At 37.3% G+C, this 25,625-nt stretch overlaps 1 protein-coding gene across 3 annotated transcripts; it reads right to left on the bottom strand.

Moving 5' to 3' along the window:
• Positions 1 to 696: 696 nt before the first annotated feature.
• Positions 697 to 25,518, bottom strand: abca5 (ATP-binding cassette, sub-family A (ABC1), member 5). 3 transcript variants are annotated; one of them, XM_083556684.1, is made up of 39 exons: positions 24,969 to 25,518; positions 24,713 to 24,868; positions 21,275 to 21,464; positions 20,924 to 21,091; positions 19,611 to 19,708; positions 19,188 to 19,414; positions 18,815 to 18,956; positions 18,292 to 18,480; positions 17,945 to 18,092; positions 17,473 to 17,650; positions 17,139 to 17,197; positions 16,837 to 16,947; positions 16,373 to 16,548; positions 16,007 to 16,126; positions 15,783 to 15,921; positions 15,600 to 15,690; positions 15,108 to 15,247; positions 14,351 to 14,470; positions 13,364 to 13,565; positions 13,100 to 13,266; positions 12,682 to 12,809; positions 10,442 to 10,579; positions 10,201 to 10,314; positions 9,825 to 9,995; positions 9,182 to 9,295; positions 8,844 to 8,981; positions 8,522 to 8,587; positions 8,351 to 8,442; positions 8,098 to 8,221; positions 7,381 to 7,498; positions 7,188 to 7,279; positions 6,479 to 6,654; positions 5,730 to 5,805; positions 5,405 to 5,499; positions 4,867 to 4,986; positions 4,379 to 4,531; positions 4,142 to 4,221; positions 3,988 to 4,043; positions 697 to 3,889 (listed from the first exon to the last, which is right to left on the bottom strand). In XM_083556684.1, the coding sequence occupies exons 2-39, from the start codon at positions 24,815 to 24,817 to the stop codon at positions 3,749 to 3,751; spliced, it is 4,962 nt and encodes a 1,653-aa protein (XP_083412810.1). In that variant the 5' UTR covers positions 24,818 to 24,868; positions 24,969 to 25,518; the 3' UTR covers positions 697 to 3,748. The 3 variants fall into 3 exon arrangements, with proteins under 3 accessions (XP_083412810.1, XP_083412811.1, XP_083412812.1); XM_083556685.1 differs by having other exon boundaries at positions 25,120 to 25,474; XM_083556686.1 differs by lacking the exons at positions 697 to 3,889; positions 3,988 to 4,043; positions 4,142 to 4,221; ... (2 more) ...; positions 5,405 to 5,499; positions 5,730 to 5,805 and adding an exon at positions 5,907 to 6,088 and having other exon boundaries at positions 6,441 to 6,654.
• Positions 25,519 to 25,625: the final 107 nt, after the last annotated feature.

The raw sequence follows: 25,625 nt of genomic DNA, 5'->3' as shown, positions 1-25,625 counted from the left end.
CCACCCCCATGCTTTACAGTTGGGATGGTGTTCCTGGGATGGTACTCATCATTCTTCTTCCTCCAAAAACGTTTAGTGGAATTATGACCCAAAAGTTCTATTTTGGTCTCATCTGACCACATGACTTTCTCCCATGACTTCTCTGGATCATCCCAATGGTCATTGGCAAACTTAAGACGTGCCTGGACATGTGCTGGTTTAAGCAGGGGAACCTTCCGTGCCATGCATGATGGACAGCTCTTTGGTCTTGGCCATGTTAGTAGTTGGATTCTTACTGATTGTATGTGGTGGACAGGTGTCTTTATGCAGCTAACGACCTCAAACAGGTGCATCTAATTTAGGATAATAAATGTAGTGGAGGTGGACATTTTAAAGGCAGACTAACAGGTCTTTGAGGGTCAGAAATCTAGCTGATAGACAGATGTTCAAATACTTATTTGCAGCTGTATCATACAAATAAATAGTTTAAAAATCATATATTGTGATTTCTGGATTTTTTTTTCAGATTATGTCTCACAGTGGACATGCACCTACGATGACAATTTCAGACCCCTCCATGATTTCTAAGTGGGAGAACTTGCAAAATAGCAGGGTGATCAAATACTTATTTTCCTCACTGTACATTATCTATCTATCTATCTCTCTATCTATCTATCAATATAAATAAAGAGAGAAACACCCAGATACCTACAAATATAGGTGTACTGAAGTTTTTACATTTTTATTTAATCGCTGTAGGTTATATGCCTTTTACCAAACACATGTTGAAGAAATTAACTGTCAATAATCACAAAAATGAATAACAGATCACACACACACACACACACACACACACACGAGTTATCAGAAAATTAGTGCACACTCCTTCAAAAGATTGCATAATACAGATAAATCCATTTGAAAAGAAAGGAAAAAAAAATCTCCAGTGTCCTGAGATGATCAAATTAAAATCAGGCATGAGCATGAGTACTATAAGCTGTGTTTAAAATGATCAAATACTATAAGAAAATGTGAAAAACTAAAATAATAATATCCTGGAAAACAGAAATAAAGAGTGCAACAATCCCTGTAAACATCTGCTATTAAAATAACCACTTCAGCTGTTGAATGAATTGTTGTTTAAATTCAATCTATATTCAAATGATTTTTATTAGTTTTTCAGTACTGGGCACTAAATAAAGAGTGTACAAAGCAAACGTATTCTGCAAAGTAACATATTGGTGGCTACATTTTACTGCAAGACACTTTTGAGTTCACAAAAGATCATGATATTGTAGTTATGCAATGACTCATCATATACAGAAAGCAGTGACCGCACCTACACAAAGGTTTTCCTATATTGCACTTTGGTAAAAATTAGAATATTTATATTTGACCAAGGCAGATTTTATTTAACATATCCCAAACCCTAGGAAACGAGAAGCAACATCATTCAGATGTTTAGCCATACCAGTAGAAGAGGCTACATATGTGCAAAAATAAAGCTCATTTAGTAAAAAATTGCAACTCGCCACTTTATCAATACACAAACAAAAAGTAGTGGTGCCTTAAGTAGAACTGTTCCAAAAAATCACCCCACGCATGTTTCACAGCTTACACAACTGGTCTCGCTGCTTAGGTTGGTGCATTACTAATGATGCTGTTGGACACGTTACATAAAATTTTTAACGTGCCTTTTATTAATATTACATATAAAAATGTTAGTACTTCATGATGGCCAGTTGTGAGGGACAGCAGGACAATTCTGTGAGTATAAATACACCCCAAAAAAATTCTAACGCCCTCAAAAAAAAGACCCTAACCGAATGTAAATAAAATAGAGACATACCAAAATTACTACACTGCACCATTTTATTATTAATTACTTATTCAAGCAGAATACCTCTAGCAGGTTATATTCAGGGACAAAAAACAATTTTGAAAAAGTTGAATTGTGCAGTGGAAGAGGAAATCTGTACAAACAAGTAGCCGAACACCTAGACTTCAACAGCTTTTTATATTGATAAAAGCTACAATAACTTTACACAGCTCCTTGTGTGGCAGAATAACGGCTTAAAACTGCCACTCTCCTACGGGTGTAAAGGTGCCGAGCTGATGAGTTCAACTGCATGCTAATGACTCATTCTGGACAATAAATACAGTATTTAATTGGAGAAATTCTTCTATTCAAGCACCGACAAGAAAATGCAAAAAAAAAGAGATTTACTATGCATGAAAAGTCTAACTGCTAATCTGGGAAGAAGAGAGATTTATAATAAAACTGCTGCTGAATTTGAAACTGCACTTTTTTTTTTTGACATACTGAAACATGAAATCATTTCTCTAGTTGCGCTGAACTGCATTAGAATAAAATATGGATATTTTTGCTAATTTTAAACTACATACTTGTGATAAGTCTGCTCATTCTCCAATTTTAAGATTGTATTGTTGTTACCATTGTTTTTTTGTGTATCCTGTTCCAAAGAAGCAACAACCAGAGAACACTTGTTTAAATTAACTGAATTAAATGAAAAACATGCTCAGTCTGTTAAAAAGCAGATTCTCCAGCATACAGCTCTAAATCTTTGCTACAACAATAGGATAAAACAACTTTTACCATTCCACTTTTCAGTAACACACATAGTCCCATCATGTGTTCAAGGACTTGCTGAGAAATAATGTTAAATAATTAAAACAGGAAAGGAAGAGAGTCTTCTGACTTCAAAGCCTTCCCCACAACCTCTAGGCCATGTTTCCAATTCTGATAAATCTGGAGTGCTACATGCATGTAAGTGGAGTGCATGGAAAACCGCATTCTACATTCAATCATTTACGACATTTACATTAGAAGAGGATGGTGTAAGGAAGGCCCCAAGGAAAATAAAACACACACACACACTGAAAGAAAGAGGGTGCTTGGGGGAGTCAAGCATTGTTTTGTAAAATAATTTTTCTTACAGTGATTTGTTGCGGTTTACAGGTCTATGCCTACTGATCAGGTTGAAGTCTATGAACAGCTGAATGTGTGAGGGCCTGAAGCGTGTGCTGGTGTTAGAAAGGGAGTCCTGGAGCTCTTCTGGTGCAGCAGGGACAGAGGACACTCCTCATGCCTCATAATGGGGTTGTGAAACAGTCTCCACATGCCGGTGTGTCTCAGCAGTGCTGTCATATACTGACAAAGCCAGGGAAAAAAATAAAAACACTTTCAAGGCTAAAATAGAAGCTAGAATAAAGTCTTACCCTCCACAGCCCCACTGTGCTTGTGAAGGTTCAAGCACATGCATCAGATCCCCAAAAACAAAGTATATACACAAGAGTATATACACAATATATTGTAAGTATAGAGCTCTTGCTACAAAAACAAAAAGCACCTTTTTCAATATGTGATGTGAGAAAGTGATTCGGCGATATCCTTCTGTTGCATTACTTTCCCACCTTTTGATTGATTCAACACGCATGACATCACCCAGCTGCTGGTAGATAAGCTCAAGAAATAAATGAACATGGTATAAACCTGTTCACAAAGGCCAGTAAGTAGCAAAGGTAAATACTATAAATAAGGGGGTGAAGTTAAACAAAAATTTGAATCTCCCAATCTCAGCTGAAGCTTCAGCAAGTGTCAGGTGAGACGTGAATGATGCAGTCATGCTGGTTGAGTTAGTGCCTTTGCAAGCTCCATGCATCTGCAGACCAGTGGCACCTCGTATCGGGGCACCAACTATCTTGAAGTGAGACACACGGGCAGAGACAAAGGGCTGAAAGGGCTGGCTCACAACTGGTGCACAATGCTATCAGAATGATTGACAGACACTCTGCCATCCTGCGGGAGGCGCTGCCACTGAAAGGTGGTGCTGAGAGAGCCCACGTCCTCCTCCTCATTCTCCTGCTCTTTAGCAAATTCCATGAAAACCTGACACCAAAACAGATAAAAAAATTTATTTATGTATTTACTATATTCTGATAGCAACTAAGTAGTGTGATTTAATATACCAATGCATTTTGACCAACCTGTTCCAAGGTAGACTGAGAAAAGTTATATTCTTTAAAATTGAAGCTTTGCTTAGCTGCAGAAAAAAAGAGGAAGGAAATGTAAAAAAATGGTCTTTAAAAACTAAACTCCAATGACAATAAACACAAAAATCACCATACTTAGGCCACTTACCACTCTCTAACTGAGAAAAGGCTTCGGCTAGTGATTTAACATCCTCCATTGGAATTTTATAAACCATCAAGGTGGCAAAACTGCAACACAAGAGCAACACAAATATTGAGGGAAGCAAACAACTTTACTTCTTTTTCACTCCTGTCTAAAAAGCTCATCACTTAAATCCTATCCACTTCTAAATGTAATAATACACTACTTTTACACTATCGTGGTCTCACACACACACACACACACCTCTCTTGACGTGCAGCATGAGGGAAGATCCTTAGTATTTCCTTGTGTAGTAGTGCCACCTGCTGGAGGCCTGTGAGCTCTTCTTGAAGCTTAATTTCCAAACTGTAACCTCGACCATATTTCCCTTTTAGATGTTGTATGGAACCAATGCACCTACAAAATAGCCACATTACAATCAAACCATACCATTTATTTTGCATGGTATTTTTGTTGCCCTTGTCATTTTCCATATCCATGTGGATTTATACATTTCAGAATAAATAAATTCATAGTACTTTTAAAATTTTTTGTAGAATTGAAGTCAATCATATCATTAAGAAATCTAACCATTTGTTAATGAGGAAGAACTGTTTCTTTTGGACCGCAACAGTTTTTTTTAATGGGACAAAGACATATTTAGAATAAGTATTCTTTAACCAGTAATCTTAGTGCATATGAAATATAAATGAAGCATTACTATCTAAAATTAAAGGAAAGCAAGATCGCACCGTAATTGGCCAGAAACCATGATGGCTACTCGGTCACACACTGCTTCTGCCTCCTCCATGTAGTGCGTTGTCAAGATAGCACCACGCTGTTTGTTTTTAAAGGCGGCACGCATAGCTCTCCTGGCACAGTCGACAATGGTAACACAGTACAGTTTTACAAAGTTAGCTAAATTATATAAACTAATATATATATATACACACACACACACACACACACACACACACACACACACACACACACACACACACACACACACACACACACACACACACACACACACACACACACACACACACACACACACACACACACACACACACACACACACACACACACACACACACACACACTCTGTGTCCATCCACCAACATTTCTGGATTGATGGAAATCAATAAAACGCATTAAAATTTATTTAATTAGATGAAACCAATTTTCTAGTGCATAAACATGGTGCAAGCCACAGTTAGAAATTAAAGTCCAGTTAAAGTAAATACCACCAAAGTCTAAATGTAGAAAAGTAGCTTCAAGGGGTCTTACCACATACGCTGCTTAGACTTGGGGTCCATCCCAGACGATGGTTCATCCAGGAGCACAATTTGAGGGTTCCCTAGCATGCTCAGTGCAAAACATAACTGCAAACAAAAAGAGCAGACTCATGTAACAAAAAGGCATATATTGCATACTATGGTAATAAAAACAGTAAATTAATTAGTTAATAAGCATAAATACACAAAGTAATGGATTTTTCTGTTTCTTTGGTATTTAATAACTGATGAAAAATGTACAGCTACATTAGCAAATCACAAATGAACAATAACATGAATTTCTGCATTAAAGGTAACTATATTGTAGGTGCTCTCACCTTCCTCTTAAGACCTGCAGACAGACTTTTAGCCTGTTTATGAAGATGATCCTTCAACTCCAGTGCATTAACCACACTAAAAGTTTACACACACATACACAGTCATTTAATAATCTAGATAAAAACACTGAAATACAATAAGACTGACCATGTTAAAAAAAAAAAAAAAAAGTTTAATTAACATTAAAAAAAGCCTCATGCCAACTATTGTCAAAATTCAGTGAAGCTTGTTAAATACAGTGCCTGTCAAAAGTTTGGAAAAACCTATTGTTTAATCATTTTAGAAAAACTCCTGTTTGTTCCTTTTTTATTTTATTTGTAACAAATTATGTAATTTATTGGATTTGAAGATTTTTGCTCTCAAAATAATGCAAAGAGCTTGAAGTCTTGTATGTTGAAGTTTATTAGCCCCAGTCCAAACAGAACTGCATGGCATTAAAGTTTGGAAGTGAATAACCTGGAATAAGTATCCAAACTACTCTGCTCCAAAACAACCCCAAAGCTTTAAGTTAAGATCTTCTCTTCTGTTCTCAGTCTTACATAGATTATTCTGTTAAAACCAAAAAGGTCAAATTTGGACTCATCTTTTTCAGTCATTCACTGTCCAATTCTTGTTTAGTTTTGCTTTTGCCTTGTTAACTGCATATAAACAAAAGTAAGTTGTGTGTGTTTGAAAAACAATAAAAGATTAGGCGTTTCCAAATTTATGACATCCGTCGGCCAAAGGTTTGTTAAAAAATCAGAAGTACCGTTTGATTATGTTCGGTACATCATTGTTGTGTAAACCCTTAATTGCGGCATAAATCTGGAGGTGTTCCTGTAGGGTTACCCGAGGCCACAATGGGTTTACCTGGGGGCAGTAACCGACATGCTCAAGTGGGTTTTCAACTGGCCTGAACTCTGTGCCATAGTCTCCCATTAAAATCTACAGAAAAAAAAAAAGAAACATGTAAATCATTGATGACTTATTAAAATAAATGTATAGTCTTTTACAGGTACAACAATCTGAATCTAGTATATTAAAGCAGTGATTCTCAAACAGGGTCCGAAGACACTCAAGGATAAAGCATTGCCTGAAAATTCATATATTTTTTAAAATTTGTTAAAGAAATATAAACTCTACAATTTTGCATGCTATAGATGTTGTGTTACTTGCATTACAAATGTTTAATCCAAACCTCGTCGTTTATTGCTGGAAAGTTCAGGAACAGGAAAAGCTCTAGGGCTTTAATAAATAGCCGGAATATCATATTACTCAGAATATTAATGAGCTGTGAAATTTATTTTACAGTTAAAGGGGTCCCTGACACCAAAAAGTTTAAGAACCTCAGCATTAAAGTAAAATGAAATGCCATGAGCATCATGTTCCACATCAAGCTCAATTGAAAAGGTAAAAAGCCTTTAATGACCTGTTTGGTGGCAACAAATTAGAGAGTGACAGAAAGAGGAAGTACACACTTGTCCTGCAGTGGGAGTCGTGTCTCCAGAGAGCATGTGCATGATTGTACTCTTCCCTGCTCCATTAGGTCCCAAAAGCCCCAGGACCTCACCTTCACAAGCCAGGTAGCATTATGTTAAAAAATTTTATACCCATAACACAGAAAAAATCCCATCTAATTCAAAGAGTGAAAAGACAGAGAAAGTCATGTACCTTTTCGGACACAGAAGGAGATGTTCTTCGCAGCCACTTTTCTCTTTTTACTTAAAGAGAAGCCTTCTTTCTTCACCAAGTACTCCTTTCTCAGGTTACTCACCACCACTACTGGTTTCTAAAAACACATACAACCAGAATCTTAGTTTTTAGAATTTGTGTAATACACAGAACAGTATTAACACACAAATATACCAGTGGCAAAGTAACAGTTGTATATACAGTAAATACCAATTAATTGCCATTGCATCTTTTCTTTTAAAGCAAAAAGTTTGATAAAATACACTGAAAGTATCAGTATAATCTGAACTATTTTAGGAGCCCCCCCCATGTTACATAATTTTAGTACCTTTGGGGTTTCTTGCCAAGGAACACAACAACCATTTGTATCACTCCCATTTTTTGCTCAAATTTTTTAACAATGGGAACAATGGCAGATTTGTAATGCACATGCCACTCTGTTCACTGATCAGTAAAATGAAAAAACACCACACACATGCCCATGGAATAGCGGAGTAGCCAATTATCTAATGACATTTGTTTCATTTGTTGACATGACTATACATAATTACAATAAAAAACAATCACTGCCATTTTGATTTAATATCTGAAAAATCTAAATTTTTTTAATGTTTGTTACTTCAGTAGAATCCAGTTACATACATACATATATATATTGTATCTTATATGCAAAATTATTAGTAGACTATTTCCAACCTCTTCACAGCACTGACAAGTGAGGGCCTCTCTGACTCGAGCCTTCTCAACCATAACATCCTCATCCTCATTAATATTCTCCTCTGGGTTTCGCTGCACTTTGCCCTTGGCTTTACATGAAATCCTACAGCAAGTACAACAAACCATTGAATAACCATTGAAGCCATTAAATAATCATGCATCCCACACACACACTTTAAAAAAGTACAAAACTGAAATCATAAAATACACATTGTAAATAAATAAAGAGAACCTGCACAGCTGGTCATTTTTCATAGTTTGGCCTCCGTAGCGAATCTCTAACCATCGCAGCAAGAAAAGCAGCAAAACGCACTGGAAATAGGGCTGTGAACACCATACAATATTCAGTGTACAAATGTGTGAGCACATGCGTAAAATATAAATCAAAATATAAGAAACTCACAGCTATAACAGCAATAACGAGATTCTTCCAGAGGAACTCCTCATGGAAAGGTCGTAAGAATGTAGCCTGAAATCAGATACAAACATTTAGACTTCCATCTCATTTCATAAAAAACATGATATATTGCTATCTTTTTATTTACTGTCCATAAATGTAAACAGAATAAATTTAACCCACACTTTAGCTGTTTAGAATAGTTTAGAGATTGTGCACCATCCTGGATCTTAATTTTCTTTTTATAGCTTCATAGGAGCGTTATATTAAACAAATACATTTAAAGGTTGGTGGCAGATGTGGATAGTATCAAATTACAAAAGATCACCTTTGTAATGCAGTTGAGGCAGCCCATCAATGGATACAATGGGTTGAAGAAACACAGCACGTTATGCAGGAAACGCGTAAATCCAGGATTATCATTCACAAAAAACAGCTGGACAATGGAGGCAGAGACTACACAAACCTGAGTCAAACACATACAACACGGTCAATTAGTATGGGTTGTATTTCAGAATACTCTACATTGCTCTTTCATTTTTAACTCTTAAACACTGCACCATAAAAGCACACTGCCAAAGTATTAAATTTTCTAAAAAACATTTGGTTGACATTTAGTACAGTAAAAACCTGTGTGTTGTGTTAATCTCTCACTCTGTAACCTACCATCATAGAGACAACAGAGAAAAAGTCTCTGTTGCTCTGGACTTTAGCAAACATGAAAGACACACAATATGTGAAGAGGATCGTGGCTGGGCAGAAACCAATGAGACAAATAACCTGAAAAAAGATGGAAAGTGAGATGAGACAGCGCATATAAAAATCTTCATGGGTGGTTAAACCAGAGTTATGAAAATATAAAAAATTTTCATGGACACCAGACCATAAGATTCTGTGTTTTATGAACATCCTGTTTCTCATTTAGTCCCCATTTGCTGTTTTAATAACCTCCACTCTTCTGGTTAGATGGTCACTAGAAGTTTGAGTGTGCTTGTGGAGATTTGTACTGATATCGAGTGAGAATGTCTGGAGTGCAGTCAGTGTTTCAATTCATCCCAAATGTGTTTAATAGGGTTGAGGTCAGGCCACTCAAGGTCTTTCACTCAAAGCCACAAGGGGCATTGCCATTGTAGACAGTTTTTGTTCTCAGAGTTCAAGTGAAGGTAAAATTAATTGCTACTGCATACAAAAACATCCTATAGTGATGTGCCTCCACGTTTGTGCAAATACTTTGGAGGACAACCACATATGGCTGGAAAAGTCTGGTGTTCCAATACTTTTGTCATTTCATAAATGCTTTACTCCTCACCACAGCCAAAACATTGCTGTTGGAAATCAGGTCTGTGGAGTGAAAGGCAAACAATGTGCAGGTCATACAGATGAGGATGAGGTAGTAGAAGGGGATATCCACAGCTGCCTGTCCACACCAGTATGCCGACGGCACCAAACCAGAGATCCTCAGTGTCGAACGACACTTTATCTACAGCGGATGGACACACACACACAGATTTAATCGCTACTTCTCTTTAGATTATAACCAACCTAACTTAATGTTAAAATATACATCAAGTTAATCAAATTTAGGAACTACAAGCCAAGGGATGCCTATGGGTAAACACTTGAATTTTTAAAACAATGTTACTTTTAAATATATAGCTAGAAGGTATCTGTTCACGCATAAATACCTCTCGATCTCGTGTATGGTCCATTGCAAAATATGCAGGCATTCCAGCTGCCAGCATACCCAGTATCACAGCCTCAATATAAACCAGAGCATAGGATGTTGAATCCGGTATTTGCTATTTGAAAATGAAAATAAAAATAAACGGTTACAAACTGGATTGCACGAATATAACTCGCTCTATACTAAAATGCTACAATTAATGGCATGAAAATTTAAATCTGACGTAAATCTATGACACTCACATAGTCGAAGGGTTTGGTCCAGGTGTTTATATGACCAGTACCATTGTAACCTCTGAGAAGGGCGTTGCTCAGAACATTCACTGCCATTGGCAAAGAGTGTACTGTAGTACTGTTAAAGGCAATATTGTAACTAAAACCCTAAAACAATAAAGAAAGTGTGTCATTACTCGTCAACCGATGTCCAAGACACAAACTTAAAAGTAAAATAAGATAATGCAGCAAAAAAGCATCAAAGGTTTTGAAATTCCACATCATGTTGCCTTTCCAAGAGCCACCATTTAGATAAAAACCCTAAACGCATTAATCATGGATAAACAAGCAATCCCTCACTACTTTACAGCTTTCAGCTACAGAGAATAAAGAGCTTACTTTATAAACTAGTCTTTAGATGGATTACTGTGTGTATGGGCTGTATTTACAACCCCTGGCAAAAAGTATGGAATCACCCCTCTCAGAAGAGGTTCATTCAAATGTTTAATTGTGAAGAAAAAAAAACAAAGCACATATATGCCACAAAACAATTTTCACTCAACAATCCAAACTTCTGGCTGTATAAAACACTTAAAAAACAAAACAAAGAAAGATAACTATAGTCAATTACAACTGTTTTTACAGATCAAACAGAGGAAAAAAAAATATGGAATCACACAAATCTGAGGAAAATTATATGGAATCACCAAATAAAAACACTACTAGTACTTTGTTGCACCACCTCTGGCTATTATAACAGCTTGAATTCTCTGAGGCATGGATTTAACTAATGATAAACAGTATACTTCATCAATCTGTCTCCAGCTTTGTCTTATTGCAGTTGCCAGATCAGCCTTGCAGGTTGGATCCTTGTCGTGGACCATTTTCTTTAATTTCCACCACAGATTTTCAATTGGATTGAGGTCCGGACTATTTGCAGGCCATGCCATTGACATTATATGTCTTTCCTGTAGGAATGTTTTCACAGATTTTGCCCTATGGCACGATGCATTATCATCCTGAAAAATGATGCTACATCACCAAACATCCTTTCAATTGATGGAATAAGAAAAGTGTCCAAAATCTCAACATAAACTTGTGCATTCATAGAAGATGTAATGACTGTCATCTCTCCCATACCTTTACCTGACATACAACCCCATATCATTAATGATTGTGGAAATTTGCATGTTTTCTTCAGGCAGTTGTCTTTATAAATTTCATTGGAACGGCACCAAACAAAGTTCCAGCATCATCACCCTGCCCAATGCAGATTCGTGATTCATCACTGAATATGACTCTCATCCAGTCATCCACAGTCCAAGATTGTCTTTCTTTAGCCTACTGAAACCTTGTTTTTTTTCTGTTTAGACGTTAATGATGGTTTTCGTTTGGCTTTTCTGTATGTAAATCCCATTTCTTTTAGGCGATTTCTTAGACATTGACTCCACTTTCTGCCCATTTGTTTTGTTGTGCATTTTCTGTTTTCAAGGCATATTGCTTTAAGTTTTCTGTCTTGGCACTTTGATGTCTTTCTTGGTCTACCAGTCACTTCCCTTTTACAACCTTTCCATTTGATTTGTTCTTGGTCCAGATTTTAGACACAGCTGACTGGGAACAACCAACATCTTTTGCAACATTCCGTGAAGATTTACCTTCTTCGAGAAGTTTGATAATTCTCTCCTTTGTTTCAACTGACATCTCTCGTGTTGGCGCCATGAGTTATGTCAATCATCTTGGTTCAACACGTCACTAATGTGTGCAAGCACTCTTTTTTAACTGCAGACTAATTAGCAGTTGTAATCAGATACAGGTGTTTGTTTTAGAAATGCAAAGTGCATGGTGATTCCATATAATTTTCCTCAGATTTGTGTGATTCCATATTTTTTTTCCCTCTGTTTGATCTGTAAAAACAGTTGTAATTGACTATAGTTATCTTTCTTTGTTTTGTGTTTTAAGTGTTTTATACAGCCAGAAGTTTGGATTGTTGAGTGAAAATTGTTTTGTGGCATATATGTGTGTTTTTTTTTTTCTACACGATTAAACATTTGAATGAACATCTTCTGAGAGGGGTGATTCCATACTTTTTGCCAGGGGTTGTAATCAAGCATTTTAGAACATTTGTTTTATATCGACCCCAAAAACAACCATAACCACTATCAGCTAAATTCTACCTCAAATTAGATCAATATTAAAAAAATATTATAAGCAAAAATCAGTATATTGTTGATTTTATAGCATTTGCTCTGCTGACCAAAATTTCAACTTACCTTACTAGAACCCGTTACATTGATGGCAGCACTGTGAGGTGCAGCAGACATGTAGTCTGGTTTCTTCATTATTTCCACCTTAATGTCTTGAGACTCCAAGTTATGAATGAAGCCCGATATATCAGAGTCTATGAGAGTAACACACAAGCAGAAAACAGCTTCAGCCAAAACCCTGCAGTGTGGCATCAATAAACGCAATAGACAAAAGATTCTATTGTAGGTCTCTGCAGAGTTTCCTTTATTGAGAACCAAATAAGTAATTCTGTTAAAGTGTTCATTAACTTCCAGGTATTGAAAAACTGTCAGTAATTAAATGGGACATATTTATCATTCAATTAAGTAAATTATCTGCTTGTTTGCTCAGCCTTTTTAAAATCAATAAACTAAACTGCTATCCAAGAGAGGGAGGCAGACAGACCTGAGGAGTTGAGCACGAGCAGGCTCGTGGCATATTTGTGAGGTGCTTCATGGCTGCGGAGCAAATAAATAGGCTGGAACTGTCTCTCAGGGGAATGGATCCGAATATTCCCCGTAGCCAATGATAGAACCAGCACTGCAGCTAAAAAGACCAGGAACAGCATCACACTATTGTATGAGAAAAAGACCAAAAAGGGACACGTCAGTATATGATGCAATAGCAATACCACTGTATAAATGAGACCCAGTCAATAATTAAACTCACTTGTATATGATTGGTTTCTTTTCCCTCTGTAAATTAAGCATATGGAGCCAGGCCACGGTGCTAAACTGCTGCCTCCAGAGTGTGTGGCCCGTCACTGCATCATGCCTGCCTTCTGAGAAAGTCAGCAGTCTCTGGTCTACATCATCCAGAGAAGAGGGGTCACCTCCTTCTTCTACCTTCTCCTGGTTAAACACACTGTAGTCTGAAACAGAATGGGCTAAGCTGTCAATTTATTTATTTTTTTTGGTCCAATACAGTGGAACATTTTAAAGTGTTTTTATGTAATTGAATTGTTATGTAATTGAATAGTGTCAACATTAAAGATTAAAATTGTGTATAATTTAGATGCACACACACACACACCACCCCTTCCACATGATGTAAATGAAAACACAATTCATCCGACCGATTGCTAGATGGTCCAGTTCTGATGTTCACATGCCCATTTGTAGGCATTTTCAGCAATAGACATGGTGGACTGTGGTTAAACAATCCTATATGAAGCAATTTGAGATGAAATGTGTGTTCTGACACCATGCCATTCTAGCTAGCTTTGCTATTTGTGTTACTACTACTGCTACTTGTGCTACAGTAGCTCTTCTGTAGTATTGGACCAGATGAGCTAGACTTTACTCCCCACATGCATTAATTAGCCATGGCAAAGGCTGTCCATCCTTGGATGACCTTTGGTGGGTAATAACCACAAGTTTTGCTCTTTTGTAGATGCTCTGTCCTAGTCATCTAGCCATCACAATTTGACCACTGTCAAAGTCGCTCAAATCCTAATGTTTGCCCATTTTTCCTGCTTCCAACACATCAACTTAATGAACTGACTATACACATGGTGGTTAATATATCCCACCCTTTAACAGGAGTGATTATAACGAGACAATATTATTCATTTTACTCATCAGTTCTTCAAATGTTATGGCTGATCAAACAGAAGCTTCAGTAGTGGGTAAAACTTTTTTTGATCATCCGTCTTACCTGCCTGGTCCACTTCGGCTTCTGCCTCCAAACGCAGAAAGACGTCTTCTAAGGTTGTCATGGAAACACCATAGTTAATGATGCCTAAGTCAGATCTACTGTCCAGCTCAGCAAAAAGCCCTATGTGTAAAATAAAAAAGGTGTTGAGGTTAAGCAAACAGGCCATGAAATACAACAAAAATGTAATGTTATTTAATAAACTGCTTTTAAGCAAAATAATGTTTCCTGTTTCTTTTTTGTGTAGATGTTTTAAAATCCATAACCTGAACTATATCATTAAAAACAGGTTCAATATATAAAAAATATTTCAAATAGAACATGAAGAACATTTGGCCAACATGAATTATTTCATGTTCATTTGAAAGGATTTGAAGACCTTAACCATACCAGTAAAATGTATACAGCAATTTAAACAAGTCATATAGTGTGCAACAGAGGAGGAGCTGGTAGCCATTTACTGAGACAACACACTCCAAAGCAGACAACACACTCTAGCAGACCCAACTAACATCGGATGGCAGCCATATTTAACACTATGCGTAGTTCTTACACAATTATGCATCTGATGTCAGCAAATGTATGTCATGTATGTAAAATGTATGTAAGTTTTGAATGATGAGGCACAAATCATGGTCCTTCTAAACCCATTAATCAACACTAGAAAAACTGTTAGATAATCTGTTATTCAGACGAACCATAAGGCAGTGTAGTGTGCTCTATGACAGACGTTAAAGCAGAAGGTTAACAGAAGCCGAACCTGGAAATGTTTCCATGCTCTCAAAAGGCAATGTGAATGTTAGTTCAGCTTCTTGTTGCCTTGACAACTCCGCCTTCGAAACATGCTGCTTGACCAATGATGCGAGACTGTCTACCTCACAGGTTTCAGTCACAGACATCCTACACAAAGTGAAAATCACATGTTGAGGAAAGGGCACCATCTTGAATTGAACAGTGACAGTTTACTTCCTAAGCACATAAATACACTCTGAAGAGCCAAATAACCACATAACAAAATGGGGGGGGAAAAAAACAATACGACTACGCTAAATGAGAGTTGATAGATACTTGAAAACAATAGACATTTTTATGTTATTAAAAAAAAATTACAAATCTCATAACCTCCACAAACATGTTTTACACTTTAAAGTATAGAAAGAGAATGGGTTGAATTTGTTGGACCACAGATTTTGCATACCATCTTACATTCTAAAAATAAATATGAAACTCGGTTTTAAGGTTAAACACTGACCTGAGGTGGTAGCCAACACCACATTTGGTTTTGAGGTAGAGTGAAGAACCCACACATTTCAGTTGGCCTTGAGAGATAACTGCCTTACGATCTGTGGAGCCAGAAGAATAAAACGAATATAAAATTTATCCTAAGAGTGAATGTGCATGTGTGTCTATGAATGAGATTGAGGAAACAAGGGACCTGCAAGAATGTCTGCTTCATCCATGTAATGTGTGCTAAGGACAGTAACTCTGCCTGCTCTGCGACTCTTCAGTAATGTCCACACCTGGTGACGAGACACTGGGTCCATCCCAGCTGTAGGTTCATCCAGAAGTAGGATCTTCAAGTCCCACACACATACACAAAGGGTCAGAGGCTTTCAAATGCAAAATCAAAAATTTGTTCAAAAGGGGCTTTTTTTCTACCTTGGGGTCTCCTAGAATTGCAATCCCCACAGACAGCTTCCTCTTCTGACCTCCACTCAGGTTCTTGGCCTGTGCATCCATAATCTTCTCCAGGTCTAGAGCTTTTAAGACTTTCTTAACCTTTCAAAATTAAAATGTCAAATGTAAATTCACTCGTTTGAAAAAAAAAAAAAAAAAAACATTGTATTTACACTTTTTTGGGGCAAGGAGTACAAATATTATGTAATCACAAGGTACAACTAGAAATAAGTAGGTAGTGGCACACTATTTGATCTAATGTTTGAAGACATCGGATGTCACAGCCACATCAACTCTAGCAGCAGTTTGCAACGAACACGTGGGCATTATGTGTGCACACGTCTTTACCTCACTGTCAATGTCACAAGGCAGAATGCCTTTAATAGCTGCAAATATCTTCAGGTGCTCCTCCACAGTCAGCACATCGAAGATGATGTTGAACTGAGGGCAGATCCCCACAAGCTGCTTCATCTCAGCCCCATCTGCTATTTCCGCAACCGGGGAGCCATATATAGTAGCAGAGCCTAAGGTCATTAGAACAAGAGTCCTGGTTTAAAGCTTGTTTCTCCACATATATATGTACACCAATACAACCCAGTCACATTTTTTTCAGGTGGTCCTTTCTACAACCACAGACGGTTACCATGAGCATACATTTTAGGTGCACTTTCTTATATACTCAATACAAAAAAAGACTTAAACTATCATAGAACTAATAGAACATGCTGTATTTTAAATCTTTTGAAGGATTTGGATGTATCTAAACTTGTTACAAAAATGTGTTACAACCGAGTTATCTAAATTATTCACACCTTCTGTTGGAGGACATATGCCACACAGGATGTTCATGAGTGTAGATTTTCCTGCTCCACTGTGACCCAAAAGAGCTGTAATTTGGCCTTCATAGATGTCAAAGGTCAAACCTAAACCAAAAACAGCATCACAAAGTTTTTTTTACTGACATTCTACAGGCCTTATCAAAAGTACACTTCAGTGATCAGCTTTGGCATATTTTGCAAAACAAGCAATAAAAAGGTTGCCAGGGTAATGTCAAGTCTATGCAAAATAAAAGCATTAAACAAATTAGTAAAAACATAAAACAGACTAGAACAACCTCTCAGTGCTTCTACGGTGTTGTCTTTCCCTTTATAGGTTTTACGGATTTTACAGATCCTGAGGGGGATAAAGAATGGAAAAGGCATTAAAAAACACCCAGATATCAATTTTAGACAGCGTTACCAAAGATCGCAGCAGTGCATGCAACCATTGAAAAATATCCCAAATTAGTGAAGGAATTAAATTCTTAAAAAAAAATAAAAGGTGTTAGAATGTAAAATATAACACCAGCATATACACACTTGTTTTGTCACTTAGTTCTTACTTGATTGTGCTAGATAATGTAAACTTTGATTATCTTATAAAAAAAACAAAAAAAAACTAACTAGTACCTGATAGCTTCTTTGCCTCTAAACTCAGGAGAAACAGGCTCTACCGATTCATCAGCAGTAGGAGTTCCATTCACCTCTGCCTCATACACAGAGCTCACTTCCACATATCGCTTTCGTCGTCTTGACCAGTAAGAAGGCTTCAAGAAGTAAATTATAGAACGTCGCATTCCAAACTCACCTACAAGGAGGAGGAAAATAATGTTGAGATCAGGCTATGTATTTTAACTTTTTCAAAAATAACATAAGCCAGCACATTTTATCGGATAAAATATTGATCATTATAACGCTTACTGGCCCATTAAAGCTGCCTTAAAATGCTTTGTAAGACAATAAACTGTAGAAAGGCTGTGATTAATTAGTATTACATTCAGACTTAGTCATTAGTACACAATATACTAAAGAGGCTCATTCTGCCTTAATATTGCTGTTTGAGGTAAAGGACAATTCTAAGGATGCAGTTCAGGAGTCTCACCTGGCAGAACCTGCTCTAGGTAAATGGCAAGAAGCAGATAGAGAACGCAGTCTAAACAAAGCATAAGCAGTGGCACATACAGTGGATGAGGGCCATTAGCCAGAGTGGAAAAGACTGCCCCATCCTCCTGCGCCTCCAGATACACCACCTACACAAAAAACATTCAGAGATTCTACACACAAGCAGCAAATTAATCCAATATATTTATGGGATTGTACTGTGGTACTGCTCTATATTAAACCTGTGTGGGTTAAGCCAGACAAGCGTTATGAAAGTACTTAAGAAACTAACAAACAAACTTACATCCACAAACTTAGACCTGAATACAATGAACTGAAGAAATTTACCTGTGCAATACCAATTGAGAATGCACTAGGGGAAAGCAGGCAGAGCATCCACACAGCCAGCTGGGGAAAGTCTCTCATCAGCACAGTAAACAAAGAAAAAGAGCCAAACACCAGGGTCAGCATGGAGCCTGTTGTGCTTGCAAACTTGGGTTTCTTAAACAAAGGGGTCAGCATGAAGGAAAAGAAGATCTGAGGAGAAAGAGACCAAAGTCAGTGTAAACAGAAACAGTAAACATTGGATTTAATATTGCTTCAGAAACCCAAATTACCCAGGCAGCACTGGAATGCTACCAGTTAACTGAAAGTGCACAATTACGATGAGAAAATTAACATTTTGAAGAGAATGACACTAAAGAATCAGAAATGGCCCATGGTTTGAACCTGGAATGCCTAATAGAGCATAATATGAAAGCGGCATAAGGTTAAACATGCAGTCAATCAGCAGGTGCCATTTAAATTAATAATTGTTATAGATACTTTTTCGTTTTCAAGTGTAGATTGAAGAACACTCATTCCCACTTACAGTTGATATTCCATAAAGGAAAATGAGGAGGAAGATAATGAGGAAGTTGCTGTTGGAGAAGAGCGGGGTCCATGTGGCAATAACAGCCATAAGAACAGACATAGTGGTCACCAGGGCAGCGTAGAGAAGACCCCATGAGAGCCTATGCATGAAAAGTACACAAAAGCACACACAAACGACAATTACAAACGCTAACATTTTTCTACCTGCATTCCATTTCACAACATTCCTAGGATGAAATTCTCTTTCATACGACCTCTAATTACTCTACATGGCCTTGTAGGATAGAGCTTTTCACCAAATTAGAAACTAAAAACCTCATTATTGACATCATTTCAACAGCTATTTGCAGCCTGTACATCCCCATGCCTACCAGAACGATGTGTCATACAATCCCATCATGCTCATGGTGTCTTTGAGTCGATGCTCTTTCTCAGCTGCTACATTGACAATGAGAAAGGAGACAAATGGTGTGAAGGCCAGCACTAGATAGATGGAGATGAGTGCATGGGGAAACTTCTGGACCTCTACTGAGCCTGGGTGACCCATCATTACCACATGCACATTCAGCTCTCTCCAGGCGGAACGTTTCGTCTGCATCTGCAACGCCACACAAAATGATTCAAGAAACATGCATTTGTCTCACTTCTACCAACATTTTTATTTATCGGCTTATTTTTTCTTTTGTAGATGGTACTACATATTTATTGACATTGAAGCAGAATAATTAAAAATATTGAGCTGTCAAAAATATAACGTGTTGTTAAAAACATGTCATTTTGCCAGCAATTCTTACCTGAATGATAGCAGCGTCAATCAGCGATTGTAGACGTATGAACCCAGAGTACCAGTAGTTCGCTGCACGGCAGTTTAAATAATTTGCATAACAGTTTGCTGTGCCAACCGAAAAAAAAATAATTAGAGTACACTATTAAGCATATACAAGTTATTTATTAACAGCACATTCTAATTATAGATTATTAACTAAATCACTGGGTCTATGTCAATTACACCAAACATATGTAAATGTTTGAAATTATATACAACAATTGTTTTTTTTGCATGTAAATTCGATATTTTAAAAATCTGAACCAATATACAGTACCTCACAAAAGTGAGTACACCCCTCACATGAAGGGACAATACTATAGAGATGAAACAGATATATTTTAAAGTAGACAATGTGCAGATGTCCTCTAAAAATACCTCAACATACAGCCATTATTGTCAAAATAACCGGCAACAAAAGTGAGAACACCATAATGAACATGTCAAAACTGTGTCCAAAGTGTCTCCTCCATAATGACATCACAGAGCTGCTGGATGTTAGACACACAGCTCTGTGCTCCACCTTCTGCTTGACGATGCCCCACAGGTGTTTAATAGGGTTAGGTCTGGAGACATACTTGGTCACTCAATCATTTTTACCTTCTTCAGCTAGGCAGTTGTCATCTTGGAGGTGGGTTAGGGGTCATCATTATGTTGGAAACTGCTGTTTAGCCCAGTTTCTGAAGGGAGGGCATCATGTTCTGCTTCTAACAATTCTAATTCTCACATCCTTAGAGAGTTCTTCGCCATGAGGTGGCATGTTGAACACCCAGCGGTCAGTATGAGAGAATTATACTAAAAGCGGCATATTTTAAATACTTTAATACAAGATACACACATTTGCATGGTCCTGTCAAGCAGACGTAAACATGATGAATACATAATGAAATGTGGCTGCGCATGGTTACACGACGCACAGCTGTTATGATATGTTATGACTCAGGGTGAACTCACTTTTATTTTGACAATAATGGCTGTATGTTGAGTTATTTTCAAAAGACAGTAAATCTGTACTGCTATACAAGCTGCACATTAACTACTTGAAAATATATCCAAGTTTTAATTCTATTCTATTCTCTTTTGAGAAAAACTTTCTTTCGGCTTCTCCCATTAGGGGTCGCCAAAATGGTTGCTGAAATTTGAGGGATGTGTTCACTTTTTTTTTTGAGATACTGTACCAACAATACATGAATCTACTAAAACTGCTATTAGTCATGTTCACACAAATACATACAGTATGTGGATGATATAATGAATAATTAATTTTCTTTTGGTTCTTACCAATTGACTCAGTGTAGTCACTAGGTAGGGGGACCTGATAGTAAGGAAACCGTAGCTGATAGGACATTTTATCAAGAAACACCACACCCACGTAGCTAAGTGGCTCATACAGGCTGGCATTTTCTAGGTCTTCTTCACTTGAGAACATCTCCAATCGATCCTGCATGTCTGTAACCATAAAAGCATCAATTGAATCATGAGGTGATAAAACTTTTCATTTCCACTGGACTACGAGCATTAGAGAAAAAGCATTGAGTGAAGGAATTAAATTACAGGCAAACAGCAAAATTCTACGATTTATTATATGTTCAATAAGCGTAAATAAACGATCATCTAGTTGCGGAGACTCACGTAGCTCTTGTGCCACCTCCTCCATAATCTGACTTGTGACATTAGTTATGGGGGTGTAGCCCAGGCCTTTGAATGACAGGTACTCCTCATCCTCAAGCTCAGTGGTACTGATGCTGTCATAAGAGATATGAGGGTTCAACATGCTGATGAGAATGAGAAGGCCCAAAAGGAGCAGAGGAAGGATCAGCTCCTGCACAAAGAGACAAACAAATTATACTAAACAAATTGAATATATATTGAAACATTTTCACAGAAAAGGTCTGACCAATCTAAGCATCTTATATAACAAAGAACAATTGATCAGTGTCAGAACAGGAATTTACAGCTCAGCACTTTAGATACCCTACCAATGTATAATGTTTGACATATGTGAGCAAATCTGACTCATATAGCCTTTAAAGTACTGGAGAGACACTCAATATTCCTGTATACCAACCTCCATAAAAATCAATTTGACTAAGTGGGCATTTACTTGGCAAGACCTTACTCTGGTGAGAGGTCTAGCTTTCTACCACTTTACTTCTTTTTAAATAGAACTTATTGTTGGGGGAGGCAAAATATCCTTTTCCCACAGTGCTCTATTTATTAAATGTATGCTCAGAAAGAACGATGGTGAATTAAATACAGACCCTGATGTAGTTTCTAGATTCAGAAGAGCCTTGCAAAATCTAGAAATGATTTACCTACAAGATTGCTAGTTGTATTATCTGCAGTTTCCTGATATGTTCATAAAGCCAGAGGGAAGAGGTTAAAAAGCAGGCATTTTTTTCACTAAACCATCTACACTATATGGACAAAAGTATGTGGACATTCAACCACCACCACACTCAAATGTAGTTCTTTCTCAAACTAACAACACAATGTTAGAAAGAGACAATTGTGTAGAATGACACTGTGTTGTAGAATTACAATTTCTTTACGCTTTAAGTAATGGACCCAAACCTGTTCCAGCGTGACCATGTCCCTCAAAACAAAGATCCATAATCAAATGTTTGCTAAGGGTAAAGTAGATGTACTTGAGAGGCCTGCACCTCAACTATGAGCCTTGATGTTCAAAAGCACAAATAACCATACTAGACATGCATCCCATCCCATACATTTTTAGTCACCATCAAACATCCAAATACTCATCCAATTCACCAAAATACATTAAATGCAGGTCGATTTCTTAGGCCAAAATTTGTAATCACAGCTTAGCAGAAGCTGTACACAATACAGGTTACACAACATGTTTGTTTCTAATCCTTATCCTTAGATTAGGACTGCACAACAAAGGTCTAATTGTTTATAAGCCTAAAAGAGAAGGGGGGGGGGGGAAGCATCTCTGGTCATCTTGAAGTCTTAAACATTATATACACAGTGATCTCATAAAGCAGATGGACAGATTCTGATTACAAATAAATAAATTCCAAGCAGAGATTTTATCCTAGATATTAAATTAGCCTGTAGTTGAGAAACCAGTGCTTAAATGATAAACATACAAGAATAAATTCTGATCCAAGAGGAAAAAGAACCAATATATGAACTGACTACAAAGACATTAGGTCTGGACTAGGGGAAACTAGGTGAGTGTGCGCGTGCGTGTGCGTGTGTGTGCGCGCGCAGGGTGGGTCTAAGATGGTCTACACAAGCTGTAGCTCTCCTTCATGACCTGTATCAATGCCCATGGACAGATCCATTGCAAATTATGGTAAATAATGTATTCAGCATTTTAACAATGCCTGTTAATCCACAACTCACAATGCCTTTAATAGGTGTTGGATCAGCAAATAATCAACTGTGAGTAAACAGAGAAAGGAAATTAAATGTGTTTTATGACAAGCACTTGCTACTTCACAATCTGCCTTATAAGGAGAAACATGGCTGAACTAATAGTGACAAATGCCTGTTTAGGATATTTTGATGGACTTTCATATTATATCCTGCATATTATAACATGCATAAATTCAAGAATTCAGGTAGAACAGCAATATAGGAATAAATAAAAAAATATAGCGTATTTTCCGGACTATAAGCCGCTACTCTTTTCCCCACGCCTTGAACCCCTTAACGCCTTAAACAATGAAGCGGCTAATTTATAGATTTTTCCTGGGTTTTTCCTGGTTTCACAAGCTTCAAAACAAAAAACTGAGCCCCATAACATTAGACCAATGAAACTCTTTATATTAAATCAGATGTGCTCCAACTGAATCGGGCCGCACCGCATTATAAATATGGATGAGGTTCCTCTGAGGTTTGACCTGTCGCTCACTTGGACTGTCAACAGGAAATGCGAATCATTCGTCACACTGAAAACAACCGGGCATGAAAAAAAACACACTTCACATGTGTTCTGAGCTGCACGGCATCAGGAGAAAAACTTTTTAAGCGCACGGCGATGCCAAAAGAAAAAGAGAAGTTGTTGTGAAAGGAAGGAGGAAGACAGTGAACAATGACTTTCTCGGTAGGCTACTGTTTAGATACAAGCTGTGTAACAGACACTGTCTTTCATTAAAGCCTGTGTAAAGTTCATTAGTTTGTAGATGTAGACAGCAATGTAGCGGCTTATAGACAGGTGCGGCATATTTATGTTCAAAATAAAAATCTTTGTAAAATTCAGTGGGTGCGGCTTGAATTTGTGTGCGCTTAATAGTTTGGAAATTATGGTAAGTATTGTTAAGATCAGTAGAGGTTAAATTGGCAATAAAGGTATTCTTGCTCATATTTACCTAAAGTGAGATATTGTATAAATGAAAGCAATATGTTGATGCATTTGTTTCATAGACAGGCACGTCCTTGTCGGTTTACACTATCAATTTAAATCAGTGTGTCTGTTTACTAATTCACATTATACACATGTTAATAGTGTAAGATTTTTCCTAGAGTGAGGTTAAGGAACCCCTGATAAATGTTAGATTAAACCGAATCGATTGATGGATCGATCGATGGATGGATGGATATAAAAAAAAGTGTATTTTTATTTTATGTTAAGGTGCAGTTCTCAGATTCCCACCTGACTGCACTATTATAAAGAGTGTATCATAGGGTTTCTTTTTATGTACTTTCTCTAGAATCTTGCTGCAGTAACAATTTGCAGCGTTAATTATTTAAATCAAATCAATTCAGTTTTATTTGTATAGCGCTTTTATCAATGGTCATTGTTCCAATGCAGCTTTAGAGATCAAGAGGTTATAAAACTCAAATGTATATTGCATAGATGTTTAACTCTTGAAACGATGGCAAGGAAAACTCCCTAAAAGGTATGAGCAAGAAACCTTGAGAGGATCCAGACTCAAAAAGGAACTCATCCTCATCTGGGTGGCACCAAATCTCTATTCATTATAAATTTATCATTGTTAAGGTGTATTGTTCAGTGATGGGTCCTTAAATGCTGAACTGTTCATGCAAATTGCAGGCCTACGCCATTGTAGTAGACTCTATCTATCTAAATTAAGGCACCTGTAGACTTTGTTGCTTGGTCCTCCATTTGATGAGGAGGTTTTTGTAGAGGAGGCTCTTGGTTTGCTGCCAGACCCCAGCATCTCTTCTGCTTACAGACCGCATTCTTGCAGCATGCTTCAGCAGGTCGGGACAGGGATAGATCGGTTTAACCTCCTGAGAAACCATAAAGCTGGCAATGAAAACTGTACATTCAAAATACAAAAAAAGAAAATAGAAGCACTCAAGCAAAAAAAAGTAAAGTGTGAATTCTTACCTGCGTATGTAATAGTAACCGGAAGTCTCCTTACTTCATAAACCACTTGCCAAACAACCGGTTACGATTTGAAAATGTTGACTTGTTCTAGAAATTATTACTTATATATATATAGAGATATATATTTTTTCAGAACAAAATAATATCTAACCTGAATTAAACTTCATAATCCCGCATAGCATCTAAACAGTGTCGTTTAAATTATAACCCAAAATATTTTGTCCATACATTATTTGTCGTATCAAAGAGGAAAGGCTCGAGCTGTACATGTTAGTTAGCTGTCATGCTAGCTGGTGAACACAAGCAGCTAAGCTTACATAGTAACAGCAAAAACTGCACTCGGTCCTGCGTTCACTCACTCACTCCGTATGAAACGCGTTAATGTCATGTCGCACTTTTAGGACGTTTTTTCCGCTTTAAAGACAAAGCACCTCCACCTGGGATATATCCTTCTTCCGCACACTGTCAATAAAGGCGCACACGGACAGTGTATAATATAAAAAAAAAAAAACAACAGCAGAGAAGCCAAGGCCGGTGACGCTGACCAATCAGAATGCTCGGTCTGTGATACTAACGAATCAGGACGCGCAGTCTGCAATACTGACCAATCAAAACTCGCCAATTTTCCCTTTTCCCAGTTTATGCCACACATACAGT

This window comes from Silurus aristotelis, assembly GCF_946808225.1.
Source record: "Silurus aristotelis genome assembly, chromosome: 12".
In the NCBI taxonomy this organism is placed as follows: domain Eukaryota; kingdom Metazoa; phylum Chordata; class Actinopteri; order Siluriformes; family Siluridae; genus Silurus; species Silurus aristotelis.
The sequence above is the reverse complement of the archived record's forward strand: the minus strand, read 5'-3'. Positions and strand labels throughout refer to the sequence as shown.

Excerpts from the sequence above, each read along its gene's own strand:
- abca5 (XM_083556684.1), bottom strand. The coding sequence starts at position 24,817 with ATGCGGTCTGTAAGCAGAAGAGATGCTGGGGTCTGGCAGCAAACCAAG. Across the intron at positions 13,566-14,350 it reads AGCCGAAGTGGACCAGGCAG|ACTACAGTGTGTTTAACCAG; the intron begins GTAAGACGGATG and ends ATTCTGTTTCAG. Across the intron at positions 8,443-8,521 it reads TCGTTATTGCTGTTATAGCT|CCCTATTTCCAGTGCGTTTT; the intron begins GTGAGTTTCTTA and ends TGGTGTTCACAG.